Raw genomic sequence first — 20,626 nt, forward strand, 5'->3', positions numbered from 1 at the left:
TGATTTGGTTTTCATTTTTTATTATTTTACTGTTTATCAATTGATTTTTATGTTCAACAATAAATAGTAAAGAATCCACTAAAAGGATTACATTTTATGGTATTGTAATATAATAATATACGCTTTAGTGTTGATAAGTTGTTATTTGAATTACTTTTTTATTCCTTCTTCAAATAAATATCATTTCAATTTAATCAACTGTTCATACTAAGAAAAGAGATAGAATAAATCGAAATTTAGCGCCAACTCAATTTCTTGCTGCGGTAGATAATGCAGTGTTGTACAGTATCATTAATTGGTAATATTGACTGTAAATAACATAAAGTTCTGCAATTGGCGCTAGTGTTGATTTCTCAAGCGGCGCTGATATCGCGCAGTCGGAAGGCTTGGCGACGCCACGCAAGGCAACCTCTCCAAGTTTAGTTCCGCCATATCGGTGTCCCGCTCGTTGTTGTGACGCGACGCTTTACCGACGCTCGGCGTCGTTTTTCTATTTATGTATTGTCTGATAACATAACGTAAATAATACATTTGTGTCTGGATAAAACATTAAACGAAGTAAAAATGGAAAATAGACCTGCTCCATTACGTTCAAGACGTGTATGTCGATTCTGCCTAACGGAGAATGAACCACTCAACTTCATCTACGAGAGGGATCCTAGCAAGCCCTTCCAAGTGCCGCTTACCCTCCAAATAATGTCTTGTGTAGCCATTGAGGTAAAATAAAAAAATTTATTGTTATCATTATCATAATTTTTATCTATATTCGATTGCATCAGATTTTTGATTCTCAACGGAAAATCACGTTTATCAAAATCAGCAATTTGGTAATATAATTGATGTAGGAGCAATCGGCGAAGTAGAAGCAAGTCGTCAATAAGTATCGAGCGGTGTTGATAAAGAAGTTTTCTCGGTTACTTTATAAGCAAATATTACTCTAAAACAGCTATTCACTACACTAACACTCAATAAAACATCATTAACGTTATTTTACATGTATTGATATTCTGGCGGGAAGAAATAGTTATGATATTATATTCACTAATGATATTATGTTACATACTTGGAATCTTACTTCATACTTATATATTTATTTTTATTTCCAAAGGTTTATTCAGCTGATGGGATGCCACAAATGATTTGCAATTATTGTCGTTGGAATTTGGATCGCTCATATAAATTCAAGCAACAATGTAAAAAAGCTGATGAAGCTTTAAGAGCATATCCAGCAACTGGTGTATTACCTAGACCTTTTCCACCAATCACTAATGATTCAACTAATGAAAGCGGAAAACGTACATTAGAGCAAAGAGGTCAAGACCAGATAAAAAAGGTGAGAGTTGATAATGGAGACCGAGAGCGAAGAGAGCGTGAACGACAGGACTCATCAAGCATTAAATCAGATCGCAATGATTACTATAAAGAAGAAATGTCTCATCCTGATTCTGAAGGTGATGAAGAAACTGATGATAAAGATGGTAGAAAATTGGAACCTGGTGAAATAAGAGTACATGCTTGCGATCAATGCGATAGAACGTTTCCTCTTAAACAAGCTCTCCAACTTCATATTCAGAGTGCTCATCGTGATCGTAATTTCAAATGTACTGAATGTGAACGCATGTTTTTCTCCAAGTATGATTTACAGAAGCATATGAGTACTCATTCTGAAGAGAAACCTTATTCTTGTACAATTTGCAATAAAAAATTCACTCGAGCTAACTTACTTCAACGTCACGAAAAGATTCATCGTGAAGATTTACGCTATAGTTGCCAACATTGTGATCGAGAATTCTTTACTCGTGAGGAATTGGAAAAACATGAAGATACATCACATAAAACAACTAAACCATATCAATGTAATATTTGCAGCAAACGTTTTACTTACAAACAAGGCCTAGAACGTCATGAAATGCTCCATGCTGAAGACAAGACATTTACTTGTGAATACTGTAAAGAAGCTTTCAGAACAAGCACTAAATTAGCTCGTCATCTGCAAACTCATGCTGGACATCGCCCTTATCTTTGTAAACTTTGTCCACGTGACTTTTTGCTCTCTCATCATCTGACTCGTCATATGCGTACCCACTCTGTCGAGAAACGTCATGTCTGTGAAGAGTGTGGTAAAGCATTCAAACGAAAAGAGAGCCTAGAAGTTCATCATCTAACGCATAGCAAACGTACAGGTATGGGTTTAACATGTCCTGTATGTCAAGAGTCTTGTCGCAATCGTGCTGATTATGTGACTCACATGAAACAGCATATTGAAGCTGGAGAAAAAATGGGACCAGATGGTTTATCTCCAGATAGCAAGGACAAACTTGAATCTGAATCCGAAGAAGAAGAGGAAGAAGAACAATTTTCTGATGGTGATGATGACTATGAGCCACCTGCATCACTTGCTAGAAAATATCAAAAGCCAATAAAGAGACAGCCCGAAGAGAGTGAAGAAGATCCAGAGCGAGCTGAGAAAGAAGAACGCAAAGAACAGGTTGTATTTGTTCGTGGAAAGGACGGACAGATAATCAAGAAAACCATAAAAACTTTGATGCCAATACAACGTCGCGATGTGTCGGAGACTAGAACTGCAACTAAAACCAGTCCTACTTCATCAGCGGTCAAGGTGCAGCATGTAAAACAAGAAGAGACATCAAAAAATCGTGTTGATGACACTGAAGCAGAGGTACAGAAGATTGTTGCATCTGTTTTTGAAGAACATAAAATTCCATTACAACATGTTAACATTCCACAGGAACAAGGCAAAGATATGCAGACTTTACGTCCACGAGCAGCCGTCAAGGAGGAAAAAATCGAACCAGGAACTCCAGTCACCGCTAAATCAGTGAATACTTCTACAAAGGTAATAAAACGTATTGTTGTTAAAAAGCCAGCGACAGGAAGTACTGAGACCTCAACAACTGTATCGGTAAAAGACACTGAAACCGTCAAGGCTAATTCTACTAATGCTAAGGTAAAGAAAAGAATTATTGTACGTAGAACTATTCGGCAAGGTGATGTTACGCGAGAAATAATCATGAATCCTGATGGAACGGAAATCGATCCATCGGAGCTTGCTAAACTACCAAAGGGGAATGTAGTTAAACGAGTGGTGGTCAAAAAGCCAGTTGAAAAGAATGTAGTCCAAGTGCTTCAGTCTTCTACAGAACAACATGCAACTGTATCCGAAACACCTAAATTTGAGTTAAAAACTTCGCAATCAACTGTAAATGACAAAACGGCAATTCTAGAGAAAGCAGAAATTAAAACATTATCAATAGGAGATCAAGAAACGAAAGAAAAATTAGAACAATTAGAGAAACGTGTTGAACAACAACGCTTAAAGATAGAAGAATTGCAAGCTAGAAAACAACAGCAAGAGTATGAACCTATTGATGACATGCTACCAGAACGACATGATTCTGAAGATGAGCAAGAATTACCTCTTAAACGAGTATTTGTAAAAAGAAAACAAAGCATTTATGATGAAGAACGAGAGTATAACGACACTGACATTAAAACGGAAATAAAAGTAGTTGAAAAATCGATTGAAAAAAAGGAACCTATTAAAGAAACTACTTGCTCCAAAACAGAAGCAACAGCAACACCTGTAACAGTAGCAGAATCAACAATAGTAACACCAATAATAGCAGTTGTAACAGAAGAAGAACCATCGGAAGTTGAACAAATGAGTCGAGAGTTGAGTAGTATTTTAGATACTGCTGATAATGTTGCAAAGATACAAGAGAATGTTCTTAGTAATTTATCGGAAATTTCTGGAATTGAATCGAATAATCAAGAAGAAGAAAAAACTAAAGTTGAGAGTATAGAAAAACAAGTAGAAGAGCCACCAGCAAAAGTAGAAGAAAAGAAAGTAGTTGATGATAAAAGCGTTAAAGAAAAAGTTAAACCTAAACCTATAGTAAAAAAAACTACTGATGAAGAGATGAAAATGGAAGTTGACGAAGTTGTACAGAATGAAACCACACCTAAGGAAGCAGTTGAACCACCTGTAGCACTTGAACAACCAGAACTAAATGAATCGACAGATATTTTTGAAGCTTCAGATTCTCCAATTCAGAAATCCACTCAAAATCTCGAAGACTCAGTAATAGCATTATCTCAAGCGAATGATACGATAAATTTGAATGATACGAATGATAGTCAAGATAGTTTAGAAGACAAGCTTTCGCAAATGGAAGGTTAATTCAAATTGGATCATTCATAATTGAAATCATTACTTCATTGTATACTTTTAATTTTTTTATCTACAAAAGCAATTATCAATTGACTTGATTTTTATTATGTATCAAAATATGTAATCATAAAAAATAAGTCTAGGAATGGGTTGATGTGATAAGCTCTATCCAATATTTTCATATATTTATGACATCCATGAGCTTATGAAAACTTTTTGGTAATTATTTTACTTTGAATTTTCAGAATACTTATATCTTATGACTAACTCTATACATTATAAATAAATTAATTCCTGTAAGAAGTATAATTGTACTTCATCAATATATATATTGTAGCATAATACAAATATTTGATGCACTTACCAAACAAAATAAAAAAAATTTGAAAAAAATATACATTATTGTATATATTAAATAAATAGTCAATTATTTCCTCTCATTTTCTATAGATAATAATGATATTAATTTTTTTCTAGCTAAATCAATTACTTCTCTCCACCTTGACGTAAAAAATAATAATTTTTCCACTTATTGTTAAGAAATAATTTCACAGTATAAGAATGGTATGTAGAAATATTATTGCTTTATTATTAATACATTTTGAATAGTAAACATTCTTCAAAGAATATTACATTTGTATATATATATATATATATATATATATATATAATTCAGTCATTTTATATACAACAAGAGATGACAAATATAAAAATAATATGGGGTTGATGGCAGAATTATTTTCATTTTATATCAAGTTTATAAATGGAATTTTTTTTTCAAGTTTTGAATAATTAATAAGTGTATAAAAATACCAATAGCAAATTACAATAAAATAAAAGAACAATTAATGTCAATTAATTAAAGAAAATACAATAGGTATTTAAAAATCAACCCAATAACAATGAATCAGATAAAATAATGGTTACATATAATGTTGTAAATAGTGAACATAATAAGTTTTAATGTAATGAATAAATGATTCACCATGAGTATTAACTGATGAGATTAAACAGGATGTGCTTCCTTTCTAGTAGTGGTAAGTCTGTGAAGCTGAAAATCAGTAACAAAACTATTTTCCTTGTTCTGACTCAACAGTGATATACAAACAACGTTTAAGTCTCTCTTACAAATTAAGTTTTATGATACTTGATGTACTTTTCATTCAAAGTTTTACCTCCTTTTCTTCTGTAGCAACTGATGAATAAGTTTTTTGCTCTGGGACCTTTGCTGGTCCTAGAGCATGTATATAAATTAGTCCTCCAGCCATTCCACCGAGAATTGGACCAACCCAGTAGAGCCAATGATTTTCAAAGTTTCCCATGACTACAGAACTTCCCAGAGAGCGAGCTGGATTCATTCCAGCACCGGTTCTTGGTACCTGGATTACCATAAACGTGCAATTATGTTGTATCTTACAAAGTCGTATCCTTTGTTTCAAATCTTATTGATACTTTACATAACTATCTTTCTCGGTAAATTATTATTTTTTCATTAAATAAAAATATTTCTCTATTAGAATATTGAAAAATTTATTAATAAATTTAATACTTACTCCAACTAAATGGCTGAGAGTAACAGTAAGACCAATAATTAATGGAGCAATACCCTTGCTTTCAATTTTAGCATCATCACAGGCTCCACAAACGACAAGAACTAAAATAAGAGCTAAAAAAAATTCAACTCCTAGACCTTGAACTGGTGAAACATGAGGTGCTAGTGATACTACTCCAATAAAACCTTCCATTTCTTCTGGCGATAATGCACGAATCATTGCGGAGCCAGCTATTGCTCCAGCACTTTGAGCTAGTACATATAAAACAGCTCGCAAGATTGATACCTACATTTAACAAATTACCACAAATTGATATCTTTTTATTTATAATAATTATATCATTAATTATCTTCATCTTTTTAATTCCCTATAAAAGTGGAAAAAAAATTACTTTTCCAATTGCAGCCAGACCAAAAGTAACTGCTGGATTTATATGTCCTCCAGATACATGTCCAATTCCTTGCACAGCTCCAGTAACTGCTAAACCAAATGCTAACGCAATGGCCACTACATTTTGTGTAATAACAGCTCCACATCCAAAGAAATTTAACAACATTGTTCCAAAAAATTCTGCTATTAATGCTCTCCATAATCCTGCCTTCTTATCAGTGAGTTCATGTGCTCCAAGAACTGATTTTAAATTAGCCATTTCTAAAATAAAAAAAGTTTTTTTTCTTCATATTATTTTTTTCGAAATTTCAAACAATCAAATCAGTTACCTTTTATTAGAATTTATTAAATTACTTCAAGTTTTTTATTGAATTTCACTGGATAATTAAAATGACTTCGCCTATTCTATATGTCTCCAATCAAATTGTGATGTTTAATCATCAGCAGTGTAGTCCTTGAACCCTTAAAGCAAATTAACAGACTGTTATTATAATCCTAAAGCTCATAAAAAATATAATATCAATAACTAAAATAGGAGTGGCAAATTTAATGTCTTTAAATAATGAGTTTTATGATATTGATGGATCTAAAATAATATACCCACATATGTGCACAGTGATATTATTTTATTCACATAAAGGAGTGTCATATATAATCTTATTATTTAAAAAGTTTTTTGATAAACTATTAATATTGTCAATGAAAAAATATAATAAAAATATGAACGACCTATAGACGATTAGCGGGTTGTTCATTTACGTTTCTAATTTAGATCGAGGGCAGCAATACAGTAGGAGTTTTAGAGAGAAAGAGGAACATATCGCGAACTGAATGTCGCTCTCTTTAAATCTTCTCGAAGGCTAGAGATCATGAAGATCATCATTACTTATAATTCTATTGTCGTATACCTTTTTTCAATTATTTAATCATCACAAATTCTTCTTACCTATTCGAGTTAATCATCACCCACGTTCTAAGCTTTTCACACTTATTAATAGATTTTATAATTTTCTATTTAACTTTTTTTTTTATTTTTCTATAATATTATTTAATATCTATCATTAACACTAATTTTAACAATGAAAATATTTACTGTAATTAAATATTTTTCTCTTAATCTCTTTATCTAATAACATACACTATAAAGTTGCTTGTTGATTAAGTTGGATTTTATATTTCTTTGTAACTAAAACATCTGCTAGTCTACTTTTTAAATTGTTTGCAAAGCCATTAGATTACAATAATGAAGTCGACATACAATAATAGTAAATAAGACATATCAACGTAAGAAAATTTTTTAGATCACTCTCAGATATTATTAATCATTAATTTTTTTTGTTTGACTATTCAGTAAGAAATGGTGTAGCTTGTCAGAGAAAATGACAGTATTTAATTTAATTGCAGTTACAGTTAAATTTGAGTCTTTAGTAGATCACATAAACCTCTTATGGTGAACGATCGATCTCTCTTTGGATTACTTTTCTATTTTATCTTATAGTACTCATAAACAACAACCAGTGAGTATTCAATATACAATAAGACATTTCTTTGACTTCTACTTGTTGCATCAAGTGCTTTCCCATTACTTTAAAAATCCGGTCTATTTCTTAATCAATTCTGATATTCTAAAAGAAATAACTTCAATTTTTTGTCATCATGACAAAAACTTAGCAATATTAAGTCATTGAAGCTTGAAAAAAACTTATCAAATGAACTTACCGTTTCAGTTTGTTTAAACGATACTGTTGATTAATGGATTTATTACACAAATTAATCGAAAAGATTTATGATGAATAATGATGGCAATGTTCATGCAAATGTATGCAAGAATCACTAGTATATAAAATATTGATTGTTGTTAAGACAATAATTATATTTGTAAACAAAAGTATACCGGTTCACTTTTAGACTTTGACATCAATAGCAACAGCCTCACGTAGAGCTTCCTGAGCAACAACTGGGCTGTGTTTTCACGACAAGCTATCTCATATACGTGTCTCGTCAGTACAGTAGACTTGGAGGTTTTTACTGCGGTAACTCAACCACCAAGAGAAGGGAGGGAGCCTTCAGATTAGAATTATTCTTACCAATATATATTTTTTATAAACCAACAGTTGTATAATTTGGTTAAAATAACCATGAATTTATATTTTTTATTATCAATGCCATAATTTGAAAAAGATTTAGTGATTAAATAAGTAAATATTAATTGAGAATATTTCTTATCTTTTTTTTAAGAAGATCAAAGTAAAATAATGTAATAAACTGAAAAAAATCCAATTTTTTTAATATCTTCCTCTTCATTTCTATAAAATAAAACAAATATCCTTATACCAATTTCTTTTGCTACTTTTTAAACGTATTCATAGATTTCTTTGATCTATTGAATAATTGGGTCCTGTTATCATTTAAATTTATCTGATTTTAAATAGATTTTACTTCCTCATTCTAATAATCAATGTATCTGTTTAATGTTCATACCTTTCTCAGTATTTTCAGTGGCACTTATTGAAACAATAATTATAATAATTGACTTGTGATGAACAATTGAAGAATTTTTACACTTGAAAAGGTTTTGAAGCTGTTACAAGATATTGTGTAAGTATTTTTTATAGTTTCTGAATAATTTACTTATTATATTTCCATCAATCTGCTTGCATTTAAAAGGCGATTATTCTCTTTAGAATTGCAAGACAGATTCCAAGTCATTAACTGAAAATTATAAGAGTGAAGCTGCAAGTGATCAAATGTTATTCTGTTTAAAATCACAACTCTGGCCTCGTGATAGTTTGAATGAAACCAGACGTAAGTCATCAGACTCATATAATTCTTTTCTACATTCTTATCAACTGGGTACTGGAGTTTATCAAACTCTTTTGAAGTAGGAAATCCTCGAAATTCATTTACAATATTTTAATAATTAGCTACTTCAAAATGTTAAATCTGCCTTACTATTTATTATTCATAACTATATTCTAACTTTTATAAAATCATTATTTATATTTTTTCCAATTCAGTAAAAAAAGAATAAGTCATATCAATAATGCATCCACTAATGGGAGGAAAAAATTGTTTTACATTTTCTATTGACTTTTATATTGATGAAAATTAATCAATATTTAATGATTAAAAAATTTATTTATCTTCGCTTAGATCATTAAACAAGTTGTTCATTAATGCATCAACTTTGAATGCATTTTAAATATAAATATTTTTTTTTCAATATGTAATTATTATTAGTTAACTAATTTTTCTAAAATGTTATCAATTTTTTAAATATGTTAGTAAGCTTTATTTACTCTGTATAAGTTATTTTATCAGTAAATATATAGTACTGCTTTACACATAAGAAAGTGTTGATAGTAAATTTAAATTAGAACAAGATTAGTATAATATAATTCAATTGAACAAAGCAAAACTTTAATGTTGTGAATGTTGTTTTTAAACGTATGATTGAATCAATGATGAATAACAGTTAAAAAATGTATTAACTCTTCATAAGTATCCATATGATCTCATGAGAACGAAATATGAATAAATTAATTAAATGTCTTCGGTATTCATAATAACAAAAATATTTGTTAGCATTAAAATCCAATAAAAATTAGAAGGTTAAATAGTCACTAAAGGTAAGACAATTTTTTTCGAGAAATCAACAAAAATGTTTACCTTTCTGAAAGTCTGAACTCACATTTACAAATTGAATTTCTTGGCTTTGTCATCAATCAAATTAATAACAGCGTGTAAATTCCTTAATCACATGTGAAAAAAGTTTTAATATGAATAATTTTACAAATCGTTTATATTCTCATCCAAGTAATATCTCTCAATTCATCTGAAGTAAATTTTCATCTTCCACTAGAAAAAAAAAAGAAAAATTATAAACATAAAAATTTATCCTATTGATATTATTTCATTCTACACAAATCTCATGACAATAGTTGTCATTTTTTATTATTAGCACGCAATGTTTCTGTAAACAGCTATCTTTTTCTAATTCTTTCATTGTTATAGTTGTGAATATATAACAATAAAGTCACGATCATATCGACCTACCATAGATACACCAATCATTATAATAAAAATTAACTAATAGAATCAATATTTCTGTTCTAGCTCTACTTCATTCCATTGGCGTTAAACAGGATATTCCTCGTAATATTCAATTAATTCAGAAACTACAAAAGCAACCTTGAAAATAGAATAGACCAAGAGGCTGAAGAAACGAGTACAATGTTGTCTAGATATATAGAAAAGCTCGACCTAAAATGCAAATATTCTGTGGCTCTTATTATCTTGATTCACGCTGTCCGGCAATAAATTACTAAAGCACAGGAAGTCACTGCAATTAGTTTATTGTCGATTTTTTATATCAAACCTTAATGAATATATATTTATGCAGTGAGTAAAATCCAAGAACATAAGTTAGAACAAGAACAAATCATGCTAGGCTTTTCGAAACTATCATATTTAAAAAAAGAAGACAACAGATAATATTTTTTACTTGACAGATGATAATCTAACACGTGGGTGATCGTCACGCACTTGTATTTCAATCGCGATATTGACAATGAGAACCCTGTGTCAAGGCCTATTTATGGTATGTACATGTGCTTTCCAGGTAACATTAGATACATAACACACATGGTTGTCAGTCTACTATGAACTTCAATGCTCTAGTCACCTTTTACAAACAGTGCACTTGTGCAATTTTTCAACTTTCAAACATTCATGTCAAAGTTTCACAATTTTTATATCATTTTTAGAGAGATACAATGACTTAGCAAATAGTCAAATAAAACATAAAATTTAATAGTGTTATCTTTATTATGAACAAATTTTGGAAGTGAAAAAAAAGAGTGATTTAAGGTGATGAACTGACGTGTAATGTGCTAGTAGTTAAGAGGGCTGGTGGTCAGAAATTCGTAAAGGAATGCAGCGGGTTCCTACAGCCCACAAACAAAACTACTATCTACAACTTTGGCGTCAGTTTTTCTCTGATTCATTACTCCATCACCAGCCAACGAAACGACAACCTACTAATACTGTAAGTTTTTTATTATTTAATATGGCTAATCATGACATAATTAATCATTTACTTTATAGACTTTACTTTATAGACTCATTATTGTTTTTCATTCAGACAATTTGCGATTAGATTGTCAATAAAAAAATTAACCGATTTAAACGGAAGATATTTATGATTAAATTAATAAAAGACTATCAAATAATTTAATTTGATTGAAAAAAATTATTATTAATTTTTTTTAAAGAATTTTATTCCGACAATGAACGTTTCAACAGTAGTTCCAATTACAAGTAGTCCAATCAGAGGATCTATTAGTGATCAAGAGGATGCACGCTCCTATAAAGCACGTAAGTTTTTTGATTGAAAATACACATTAATTAACTGTTTTTTATCTGCTGCCTTCATTAAGTCCATTAAACATATTACTTACGTGACATATTGAAGAAAACACATTCATTCCAAGTCCTCGTGTAATTACAAATATACATATATAGATTTTTAGACAATTATTTACTAGTCGAAAATTACTCTTCATTACAGCTATTATCACGTAGATCTTGTTATTTTCTCTTTTCTTGTGACCAAGGTTTCATTCAATTTACCTATTTTTAAATATTTTTTTCTATCGATTGATGAACCTCTCCACCTTTTTATATAGTATGTAAATACAAATGCTCGAATCACGAAACTCTAATGTTATACAATTATTAAAGAACAATTACATTATAAATTTTCAATACCTGTAAAAGGGTTGATATTTAACTGGAATGTTAAGCTGTTAACATTTACTTTTTTTCATAATAAATTGTCAATAATTGTAATTTGACTTTACAATTTACACTAGAACATGATTAATGATATTTAAATATCTCATGAATAAAATATGTATAATAATATTTTAAAACAAATAAATGCGCATTATTATATTTAAATTGACTTATTTTATCTTGAAATACAAAATTATTTATTACTTTATGGAATATTATTACAAGTTTAATTAAAAAGATGTTTGATAGTATGATAAATAATTATCGTACAAGTAGAAAATTTTTTTTATGTGTAACCTTAAAAAAATTCTCAGAAAAAATTTACATTTAGCAAGATATTCGAGATTTCGATTGACTTATTCAGAGAGATAGAGCAGAAAGAGCGAGAAAAAGAATAATGTTGCAAGTTTATTACCTAGAATAATGATTCTTGTGATTTGATACATACTAAGTATTTATCTATAACCATATATGCATGGACACACATGATGTAATTCATAAAAAATATCTAAAGTTTTGTTATTTCTCTATTGTTTTCATTTTTCGCTTGCTACAAGTAAAAATAGTTGCAGATTTACGTAATAGCCGGCGCTTTTGTTAAGCTATAATTTACTGCAGCGTTTCAATTTTAATTTCTACAGTTATACTGAAGATGTATTAACAACATTTTATGATTGCCATTACAACAATAGGATAATAAAAATTATTAATTTAAAAAAAATTGTTGAAAGATATAACATTGCAATTCTAAAAACAAACAAATTGTTACTCAATTTTAAAATATTTTAATAAAGTGTTTATTTCAGTCTTCAAAAGTGATTTTCATTCAATAATTGTTTGAGAATACGCTCGAAATTGAATGGTATTTAATTTATTTATAGCTTCAAAATAGTGTTTAATATTCATATTTACCTCATCAGTAAAGATTCCGTGTGTTGTATGTAATTAACGAAACGATCATGTCGTTGATTCATCCATAATGATTTTAAAAGAATCTGCAAAAAATTTTTCCGTCTCGTAATACAATATCAAAGTGATTTTCCACGACCTTCTGGAATTACAACTGAGTTTGAATCTTAATGATAGACTTCAAACTACAACAGATTATAAGATTACAATTTCATTATTACCTCTTCGTTTCCTTGGAGCTAAATAAAATAATTCATTTATTCGCATAAACATTATTATTCGCATGCTTTACTTGCTTAAATTCAAGATAACAGAACTTGACTATTATGTCTTACCATCATTTTTTCAACTTCTATTGTCTTCCTCACTAGTAATTAAAAATCGTGACTTTTACTGAAAAAATAAAATTATTTTATAATTACCACATTGTCTCTTAGATCCAATTAGTGTGATATAGGATTAAATTTTATTGATACTTGTTTATTTAGTTATTAGTAAATTCTAATTTAAATCATTTGTATTAGCTGCACGAAAAGACATATCGAATGGAAAAACGTAGAATGTTAAGAATGAATCACTTTGATTATTGTAATTATTAAATTATCAATGAATTTTCGAAAAATATTATTATTACGAATTATGAAATTAAGAAATGAATTATGTGAGAGATATTTGTAAAAATATTATTCATGTAAAAATGATCAAATTACATATTTGATGAACAATTCATCCAACACAGGTAATTGCAAGTGATGTTGCTAAAAATGATTCCCCTTTTAATTATTCTTCATCTAACATCATAGACCTGTGTTTAACCCATGTAAATCTATGTATTCACACGAACGACCCTGACTAGAATGATTAACTTTACCTATATACAAATAAACAAATACATAAATAAATGCTTTCCAATATAAAATATTTACTATTAGCTCATTGATAGTTTATTTTACTACACACTCATCTTTAAAAACATTCTTGTATTTGCCAACACAGAATATTAATTTTTAACACAATAATGGATCTTATCAATTGATATTCTATTATTTTTTTAAAAATAGTTTACCTTCGAAATGATTACGTTTTTTATTGAGCATTCAATTTTATTGAAATGTTACTAAACAGTTGGATTATTAAATAACAGTAACAATATAAACTAGTACTTGTTTCTTCAATCGTCAGTACTTAATGGCTTTCCTCCAGTGCTTCACAGGTGGTCGAATTATAGAATACTGATCGACGATATATTTTATATTGTACCTTTTTTCTAACACAAGGTTATCCTTATTGTTTGCACAATCAACCAATGTATACTTAATATGTCTGCTATTGTTATGTAGTAAAGTCTGCCTGTGTTATCATATATAAATTAGCTCTCTGAGATGCAAGTAAAATAACATTAACCGGGTTAAAAATGCTGGTGTATAATTATTTGTCAATGCTACTATGTACCAACATATCATGATAGCACAAGTGTTAAAATATTCATTTTTTTTTACTTCATGAATACTTTATTCCTTTAATAATGTTTATATGATGATATAAATCGTTTTTCACACGATTATTCAGTGTTGTATCTTCACAGATTTATAGAAATCTACAGAACACATTTTTGATTTTATTTAGTAACCCAAAGTGTCATGGAGAGTTATTGAGTGAGTTTATGAATTTATTCATTGATAATAATTATGCTTGAATAAGTACACAAAATAGGGAAAAATTGGTTAAGTGGGTGGTATGAGGGCCATCAGAGATAAAGTTAAACAGAAAATAAGAGTTGAGAATACTTTGAAATGTGAACGGAGAGGGGACGAAAGTGAGACATTAAGAGGGGATGTATACCGATATATGAAGGCGAAACTGCGGGTCGCGCACTCAATAACCCAACATTACCCTTTCATGTAATAAGAATTTATTAGTGATAATTAAAAACATTGTCATTAAAAATTTGGTGTTGTCCACTTGAATAATTGATATAAAATGAGCAAATCGTGGCAAGGTATGTTCATTTTTCTTCGTGAAATGGGATTACACTTTCTCGGATTAAAATTATCACTATCATTTAAATTTATCATTAGATAATCTATTAATTTATTAATTTATTTAATAAGAAAAACAATCATTTTTTATAACAAAATTAATTGTATTTTTTTACTAGAAAAAATTTAGAGTTGTAATCAAATTAATTAAGATATAAAGTTAGCGATAAAATAAATTGAGCATGCTTCTTATCATATCATACATGTTACAAGTAATTCATCTTTATCTTACGAGAATAATTTAGCTTCTGTACTTGAATGTGGCACGTTGACAGATGATTATATTTAATTCTCCTGTTATAATTGTCGCAAGTATATGAAGATAAGGTCAAATTATATTGAATAAGATTTATCAATAAAGCTAATTATCTTATGTTAACATGTCCATGTTAATATTATTTGCAAATAAAAATTTTCAATGACAAGAAAATTCATATGCATCATTATTAAGTTCAAATATAATAAATTAATAATTAAAATTCAACAATATTTATTGATTGTCAATGTTTTAGGTGCAAAAGATATTTTGGGTCTATCGGAAGTTTCGAAGATTGATATTCTTGTACCTTTATTCAGTGAAGCTCTTGGTACTTGCCTCCTAGTTTTCATTGGATGTGCATCATGCATACTATGGGATCCTGAAAAACCACCCTCCATTCTACAAATTGCATTTACTTTTGGTCTTGCAGTAGCTGCACTTGCTCAAGTAAGTTTTTCTATTTTTTTTTATTCCTTCATTACGTAACTAATTGAAGCTATTTCTCTAACATTTATTGCACTTTTTGGAATGAGTTTACAACAGTAATTTTTTAAACAGAAAAAAAAAATTCTCTGACACAATCATATATTTCTTAATAATTGAATAATTAACAGTTATTATTAAAAAATTCCTTTCCAGAAGGATTCATTTAAAAAATATATTTTTACGTCTTTTTTAGAATTGTAAATTTCCAAATATATAATCTAGATTAATTCAAGTGTTTTTATATCAAGTTTGATAATAAACCTGGCGCTCACGATAAATTAAAATTAATATTTTCTACTCACAACAACTAATGCTAGATAGCTAATTGTAATAAAGTATTAAATAACAAACCATCGTAACAATAACGTAATTGCAAATGGAAATGATCATAATTGTAATTAATACATATGAAGATTAAACATACTCTTAAAAATCCAAGTGAATTTAATGATAATATTTATTTTCGAAAAAAGCTATCACAATATTTACACATAAATAAAAATGTCCTTAAAAAGTGAAATAAAAAATTAGCATGATTATGGTAATGAATAAGTAAAATAATTTGTTGAGTACACAAGAAATTTTCAAGAATTGAGACTTACATCTTGATAATGATGACATCATATTACGTGTTTTTTTTAATCAAATATTAAGAGAAAATTTAACGAACATAATATATCAAGTCTTAAATTCAGATGACAATTTATCTATTAATTAATTAATAATTATTCAAAAAAAAAAAAATTGTAATTGATAAAGGGAAAAAATAAATAAATCTAAAAAAAAACAAGAAAGATAAGATTTTTTGTAAACAAGTAATTTAGTGTAAACTTTTAATGAATAATATTACGTTTGATGAATGAAATAAATTGTAGGAAAAGGCAATTATGTACAAATATTTTCAAGTAGACTACAAGAGTTCATATCAATTAAGAGTAAATTAGTAGATAAAAATAGTTTTCATAAGTGAAAATAAAAAAATAGTGAAAAAAACAATAACACTAAATTATTGTTAAAATATAATTATTATTTTCAAAAATCAGTAAATATTTATTACGCAGAAAATAATTAATAATATACTAAAATAAAAAAATGTCTTCAAAGGATATCAAATTTAATTAACTGAAAATAATATGTAAACAAGCTTGTAATAAAGATGACATATACACCAGCGATATCATTGGTAACATAAGAGAAGTTAAAAAATTATTACCACAATGAACACATCAGAAATGCGTAAAATGATTTATTTTGATACTGCATTAGTTCCAATGAAAATAAATTAATCGTTAGAAATAGTATCTAATACTTTTACATTTTAACTCAAGACTTTAGTGAGTCTAGAGAAGAAGGGTAAATAAGGCCGTGGATTCGCCCAAGGGGCTCTAACTGTTTGAATGGTGCAATGTTTGCCCCGAAGGCTCTGACAACCTACTCGCACATTGACTCATTCTCCTCACTTTCCGATTCAACGTTCGCCGACTCGTGTGCTCTGCATCCATGCACTTACCTTCTTCATCCATCTCTTCTTTTCACTTTTATTAAAAAAAGAAAAAAAAACAATGCATTCTCATGCTCCATCCTTTTTTTCTAAACCATATCCTCATATTTTTATATCAACTCTTCTGTTCTTTTTTTTAATAATAATGATCATGCAAATTTTAGAGTAGAAATAATGACTGTGGTATTCCAAATATTTTTGAAAATAATTCGAATTTCACCGAGAAATAAGAATGTGAATTTTTCATTCAGTTTTGCGTAATGTTCAATTTATTACGATTAAATCGCGATGTTGACCGAAAATATTTAAACAGACACTGTTAAGGGATTTGTTGTGTTTTACTTTGTATGCAGGATCGCGTGCTGTTTTAATGCCTAAAGAGATATATCCAGAACTAAAAAAAATCTATGTCTATTAAAAAAATTAAAAAAAAAAAAGTTGACAAAAATATCAAATAAATATTTTTATTTCACATTCAACTGTTTTTTTTGTTGAAGCAAAAAACCATAGTGAACAAACCGCTCCTTATTTTAGCTTCTTCTACGTAAAAATGATGTAATAAGTAAGATGATTGTCCTGTGAATGCTTAAACTCTCGACTCGTACTTAACTCGTTCAGCAATCTCTAGTCCTCTTTTTATAAGCTATAATTCCTTCAGGGCATATTCTTTCTTTCAATATATCCTTCATTATTTTCTATAGCAAATGCTCTACTAATTATCTCTTCACAACGCCATATGTTGACAACATCAAACAATTAAAAGACACTTAATATAGATGCTCAACGTGTTACATGTCCTCGACCGCGAAATACCAAAGCTACAGTGGGCAATTATGCCTCAAGCTGTTATTTTTATTCTTATAAATTTTCACTCAATTTGATGATTGATCATTTAATAAATTACTCGATAATTTTTCTACTAAAATAGTAAATATAGTGTTTTAACGCTTGCTGTAGGCTACAGTTATAATTTATTACAGTACAGAATGAAGATATCAACTTTTACTGATATTTACAAATACTCCTCTTAATAGACGACTTTTTAATAACATCATTTTAACTTATTTTTTATATTGCCTTCCTTGATAATAATTGTTTCTATATTTTATCAAGAATTACATTCACTACCTTACTTTTCCAATTTTTTAAGTAAATAATAATATGTTTGTAAATATTGAATTACCAGTTTTTGTCGTGTAGACAACTTCTTTTTAATGCATTCAGGAAAATTACAACTTCAATCATTAAATCAAATTATAAAATCTGAAGTTGATTCACTAATAAATTTTTTTTAATTAAATATAAGAAAATAACGTAATCTTGTATTTCAAGAAATTATTGCAATTATGTGAATAATAGCTGATAAATGTTTAACATAAAATAATTTCTTTTCATCCATGCTATCTCACGTTATTATTTAATTATTTTAATATGAGGTAAAATTAATAAAATGTTGCAGTAATGTTCACAATAGCAATGAGCTTGTATAAGTTCCATCGTTTAGTTTAGTCGTATAATAAATGATGTCTGGGGGCTGTAGGTCAAAATTGTACCTCGAGGGTACGAAAATTGCCAACTAATTCGAGAGGTCTGAGTATCCACACTCATAGCAAAAGTACTCTGCTTCTCGAGGACACTGCTCTGGTCCTGCCATCATACAAATACGTATATTCTAATGTTTCTGACAAGAAATGTCATTAATTATTATTTTTGAAAATACTTAAAAACTTGATAAAGCATGACATCAAGTAATAAAAAATAAATTAAAAATTATTGATGTGTGATCTTATTGTGATGTAGAGAAGAATTTTAAAAAACGGACAAATAAGAAAAAAAGTTCGATGAAGAAAATTACGCAATCGCCAACATGTTAGCGCATGTATGCTTAAAGTATTGCCTCAGGCTGCCAGAGACCTTGCTGTCGTGTATGAGAACTGGGTTGCGTTGGGCCCGAGAACGCACAGATTCATCATATCAGTCCAATCGAATTTGTAGTTTAAGTTAATTGAGATATTGTTGATTTAAACATTTCTTTTATTCATTTTATTATTTATACGCTTGATTATATTTATTATTCATGAAATGTTCACATTTCCTATCAATTGATCAGCAAATAAACATATCAGAAACGATACAAGTGTAATGATTTCTGTCAAAAGTTTATTGCACTTTTTGAATGTATTTTTATATAAAATGAATCATGGATAAACATAATAATTTGGTTAATTTTTTTATCAAGGTGCTAGGACCTGTATCAGGATGTCACGTCAATCCTGCAGTCACTGTGGGAATGGTCATCAGTGGCAATTGTAGCGTACTTAAAGCAACCTGTTTTATTGTATGTCAATGTTCTGGAGCGATCGGTGGTGCAGCTTTATTACGGGTAATAATTCTTTCTACATTCATACAAATAATAATGATAATGATTTTTTTTAATTCAAGAAACTAGAACAAAACTTAAAAATACTATTTTAAACTAGAACTATTGCAAAATTCATGAAACTTACAGTTTTTGAAGAATAAATATGTTTTTATTGGCTACGTTTAGATGAATGTAGAAATTTCAACTGTTTCGTTTATTTTAATAATAGAGTCATTTAGATGAATTAAAATATAAATGACCTTACTTCTTACAGGCAGTAAGCCCACAGATAACTTCACAAAGTGGAATAGGACAAACTCAACTGGGTGATGGAATTGAGATTGGTCAAGGAATTCTAATGGAAGCAATAATAACTTTTCTTCTAGTATTGGTAGTTCATGCTGTGACAGATACTAGAAGAAAAGACGTTATTGGATGGGCACCTCTTGCCATTGGATTAACGATTACTGGAGCACATCTAGCTGCAGTTCCAGTTACAGGTAGCAGTATGAATCCTGCAAGAACGTTTGGTCCAGCTGTAATTCTTGGATACTGGACTAATCAATGGATATATTGGGCTGGCCCAATTGCTGGTGGACTTGTAGCTGGTGGACTATATAGGATGGGTTTGAGAGCAAAAAATAAAGATGATGATGAAGCATCCTATGATTTTTGAATAATCAAAGCAACTATGACATTGTTTGACGTTAAGTTTCATTCAGATGAAAAAGCCATCATTCCAAATTTCCTCACAGAAAAAAATATGAAAAAAGATCATTTGTAAAAATCTTACAAACAAAGTGGTATATTAGTTTTAATTTTTAGATATTCTACATTTTTATTTTTTTCATTCATATTTTCCATGTGAGAAATTTTATTCAGAGTTTGTTATGTTTTGGAGTAAAGAAAGGATTAAGACAGTAGTAACTATCAATATGGGTTTAAATAAATAAGTAGCGTAAAAAAACATGTTTAAAACTAAAATTCATCATTTGGCATACATAGTTTTTAATTTTGCTCCAAAAAAAATTTCATTGTAAATATTTAGGATATTACAGAATTAATGATTGTTCAGTATTATTAATTCAAGTATGTGTCTAATATATAGTGGTCAAGTAGCTTATTATTAACAAATATTT

The 20,626-nt window shown here is 28.9% G+C and overlaps 3 protein-coding genes across 6 annotated transcripts; 2 read left to right on the forward strand and 1 right to left on the reverse strand.

Annotated features, from left to right (window-relative positions):
• The first annotated feature begins 423 nt into the window (after positions 1–423).
• On the forward strand, positions 424–4,568 carry LOC118070893 (uncharacterized). Of its 2 annotated transcripts, XM_035089759.1 has the most exons (3): positions 424–717; positions 1,109–2,680; positions 2,750–4,568. In XM_035089759.1, exons 1-3 carry the CDS (start codon positions 565–567, stop codon positions 4,199–4,201), a joined length of 3,177 nt encoding a protein of 1,058 aa, XP_034945650.1. In that variant the 5' UTR covers positions 424–564; the 3' UTR covers positions 4,202–4,568. The 2 variants fall into 2 exon arrangements, with proteins under 2 accessions (XP_034945650.1, XP_034945648.1); XM_035089757.1 differs by having other exon boundaries at positions 1,109–4,568.
• A 470-nt stretch (positions 4,569–5,038) lies between these two features.
• LOC118070894 (aquaporin AQPAn.G-like) lies at positions 5,039–8,131 on the reverse strand. Of its 2 annotated transcripts, none has more exons than XM_035089761.1 (6): positions 8,030–8,131; positions 6,465–6,597; positions 6,137–6,396; positions 5,746–6,030; positions 5,368–5,571; positions 5,039–5,243 (listed from the first exon to the last, which is right to left on the reverse strand). In XM_035089761.1, the coding sequence occupies exons 3-6, from the start codon at positions 6,392–6,394 to the stop codon at positions 5,199–5,201; spliced, it is 792 nt and encodes a 263-aa protein (XP_034945652.1). In that variant the 5' UTR covers positions 6,395–6,396; positions 6,465–6,597; positions 8,030–8,131; the 3' UTR covers positions 5,039–5,198. The 2 variants fall into 2 exon arrangements, with proteins under 2 accessions (XP_034945652.1, XP_034945651.1); XM_035089760.1 differs by having other exon boundaries at positions 7,855–8,116.
• A 2,660-nt stretch (positions 8,132–10,791) lies between these two features.
• On the forward strand, positions 10,792–20,400 carry Drip (aquaporin homolog protein drip). Of its 2 annotated transcripts, XM_035089860.1 has the most exons (5): positions 10,792–11,182; positions 11,409–11,511; positions 15,392–15,585; positions 19,365–19,508; positions 19,762–20,400. In XM_035089860.1, the coding sequence occupies exons 1-5, from the start codon at positions 11,069–11,071 to the stop codon at positions 20,161–20,163; spliced, it is 957 nt and encodes a 318-aa protein (XP_034945751.1). In that variant the 5' UTR covers positions 10,792–11,068; the 3' UTR covers positions 20,164–20,400. The 2 variants fall into 2 exon arrangements, with proteins under 2 accessions (XP_034945751.1, XP_034945752.1); XM_035089861.1 differs by lacking the exons at positions 10,792–11,182; positions 11,409–11,511 and adding an exon at positions 14,703–14,839.
• Positions 20,401–20,626: the final 226 nt, after the last annotated feature.

The sequence above is a fragment of the Chelonus insularis genome, unplaced genomic scaffold, assembly GCF_013357705.1.
Source record: "Chelonus insularis isolate UGA/USDA-ARS -01 unplaced genomic scaffold, ASM1335770v1 contig_70_pilon, whole genome shotgun sequence".
NCBI classification, from domain to species: domain Eukaryota; kingdom Metazoa; phylum Arthropoda; class Insecta; order Hymenoptera; family Braconidae; genus Chelonus; species Chelonus insularis.

Coding starts and splice junctions, on each gene's coding strand:
- LOC118070893 (XM_035089757.1), top strand. CDS start 565: ATGGAAAATAGACCTGCTCCATTACGTTCAAGACGTGTATGTCGATTC. Junction 718..1,108: donor TGTCTTGTGTAGCCATTGAG/GTAAAATAAAAA, acceptor TTATTTCCAAAG/GTTTATTCAGCTGATGGGAT.
- LOC118070894 (XM_035089761.1), bottom strand. CDS start 6,394: ATGGCTAATTTAAAATCAGTTCTTGGAGCACATGAACTCACTGATAAG. Junction 6,031..6,136: donor GTCTGGCTGCAATTGGAAAA/GTAATTTTTTTT, acceptor TGTTAAATGTAG/GTATCAATCTTGCGAGCTGT. Junction 5,572..5,745: donor CTCTCAGCCATTTAGTTGGA/GTAAGTATTAAA, acceptor ATGGTAATCCAG/GTACCAAGAACCGGTGCTGG.
- Drip (XM_035089860.1), top strand. CDS start 11,069: ATGCAGCGGGTTCCTACAGCCCACAAACAAAACTACTATCTACAACTT. Junction 11,183..11,408: donor AACGACAACCTACTAATACT/GTAAGTTTTTTA, acceptor TTTTTTTTAAAG/AATTTTATTCCGACAATGAA. Junction 15,586..19,364: donor CAGTAGCTGCACTTGCTCAA/GTAAGTTTTTCT, acceptor TTTTTTATCAAG/GTGCTAGGACCTGTATCAGG.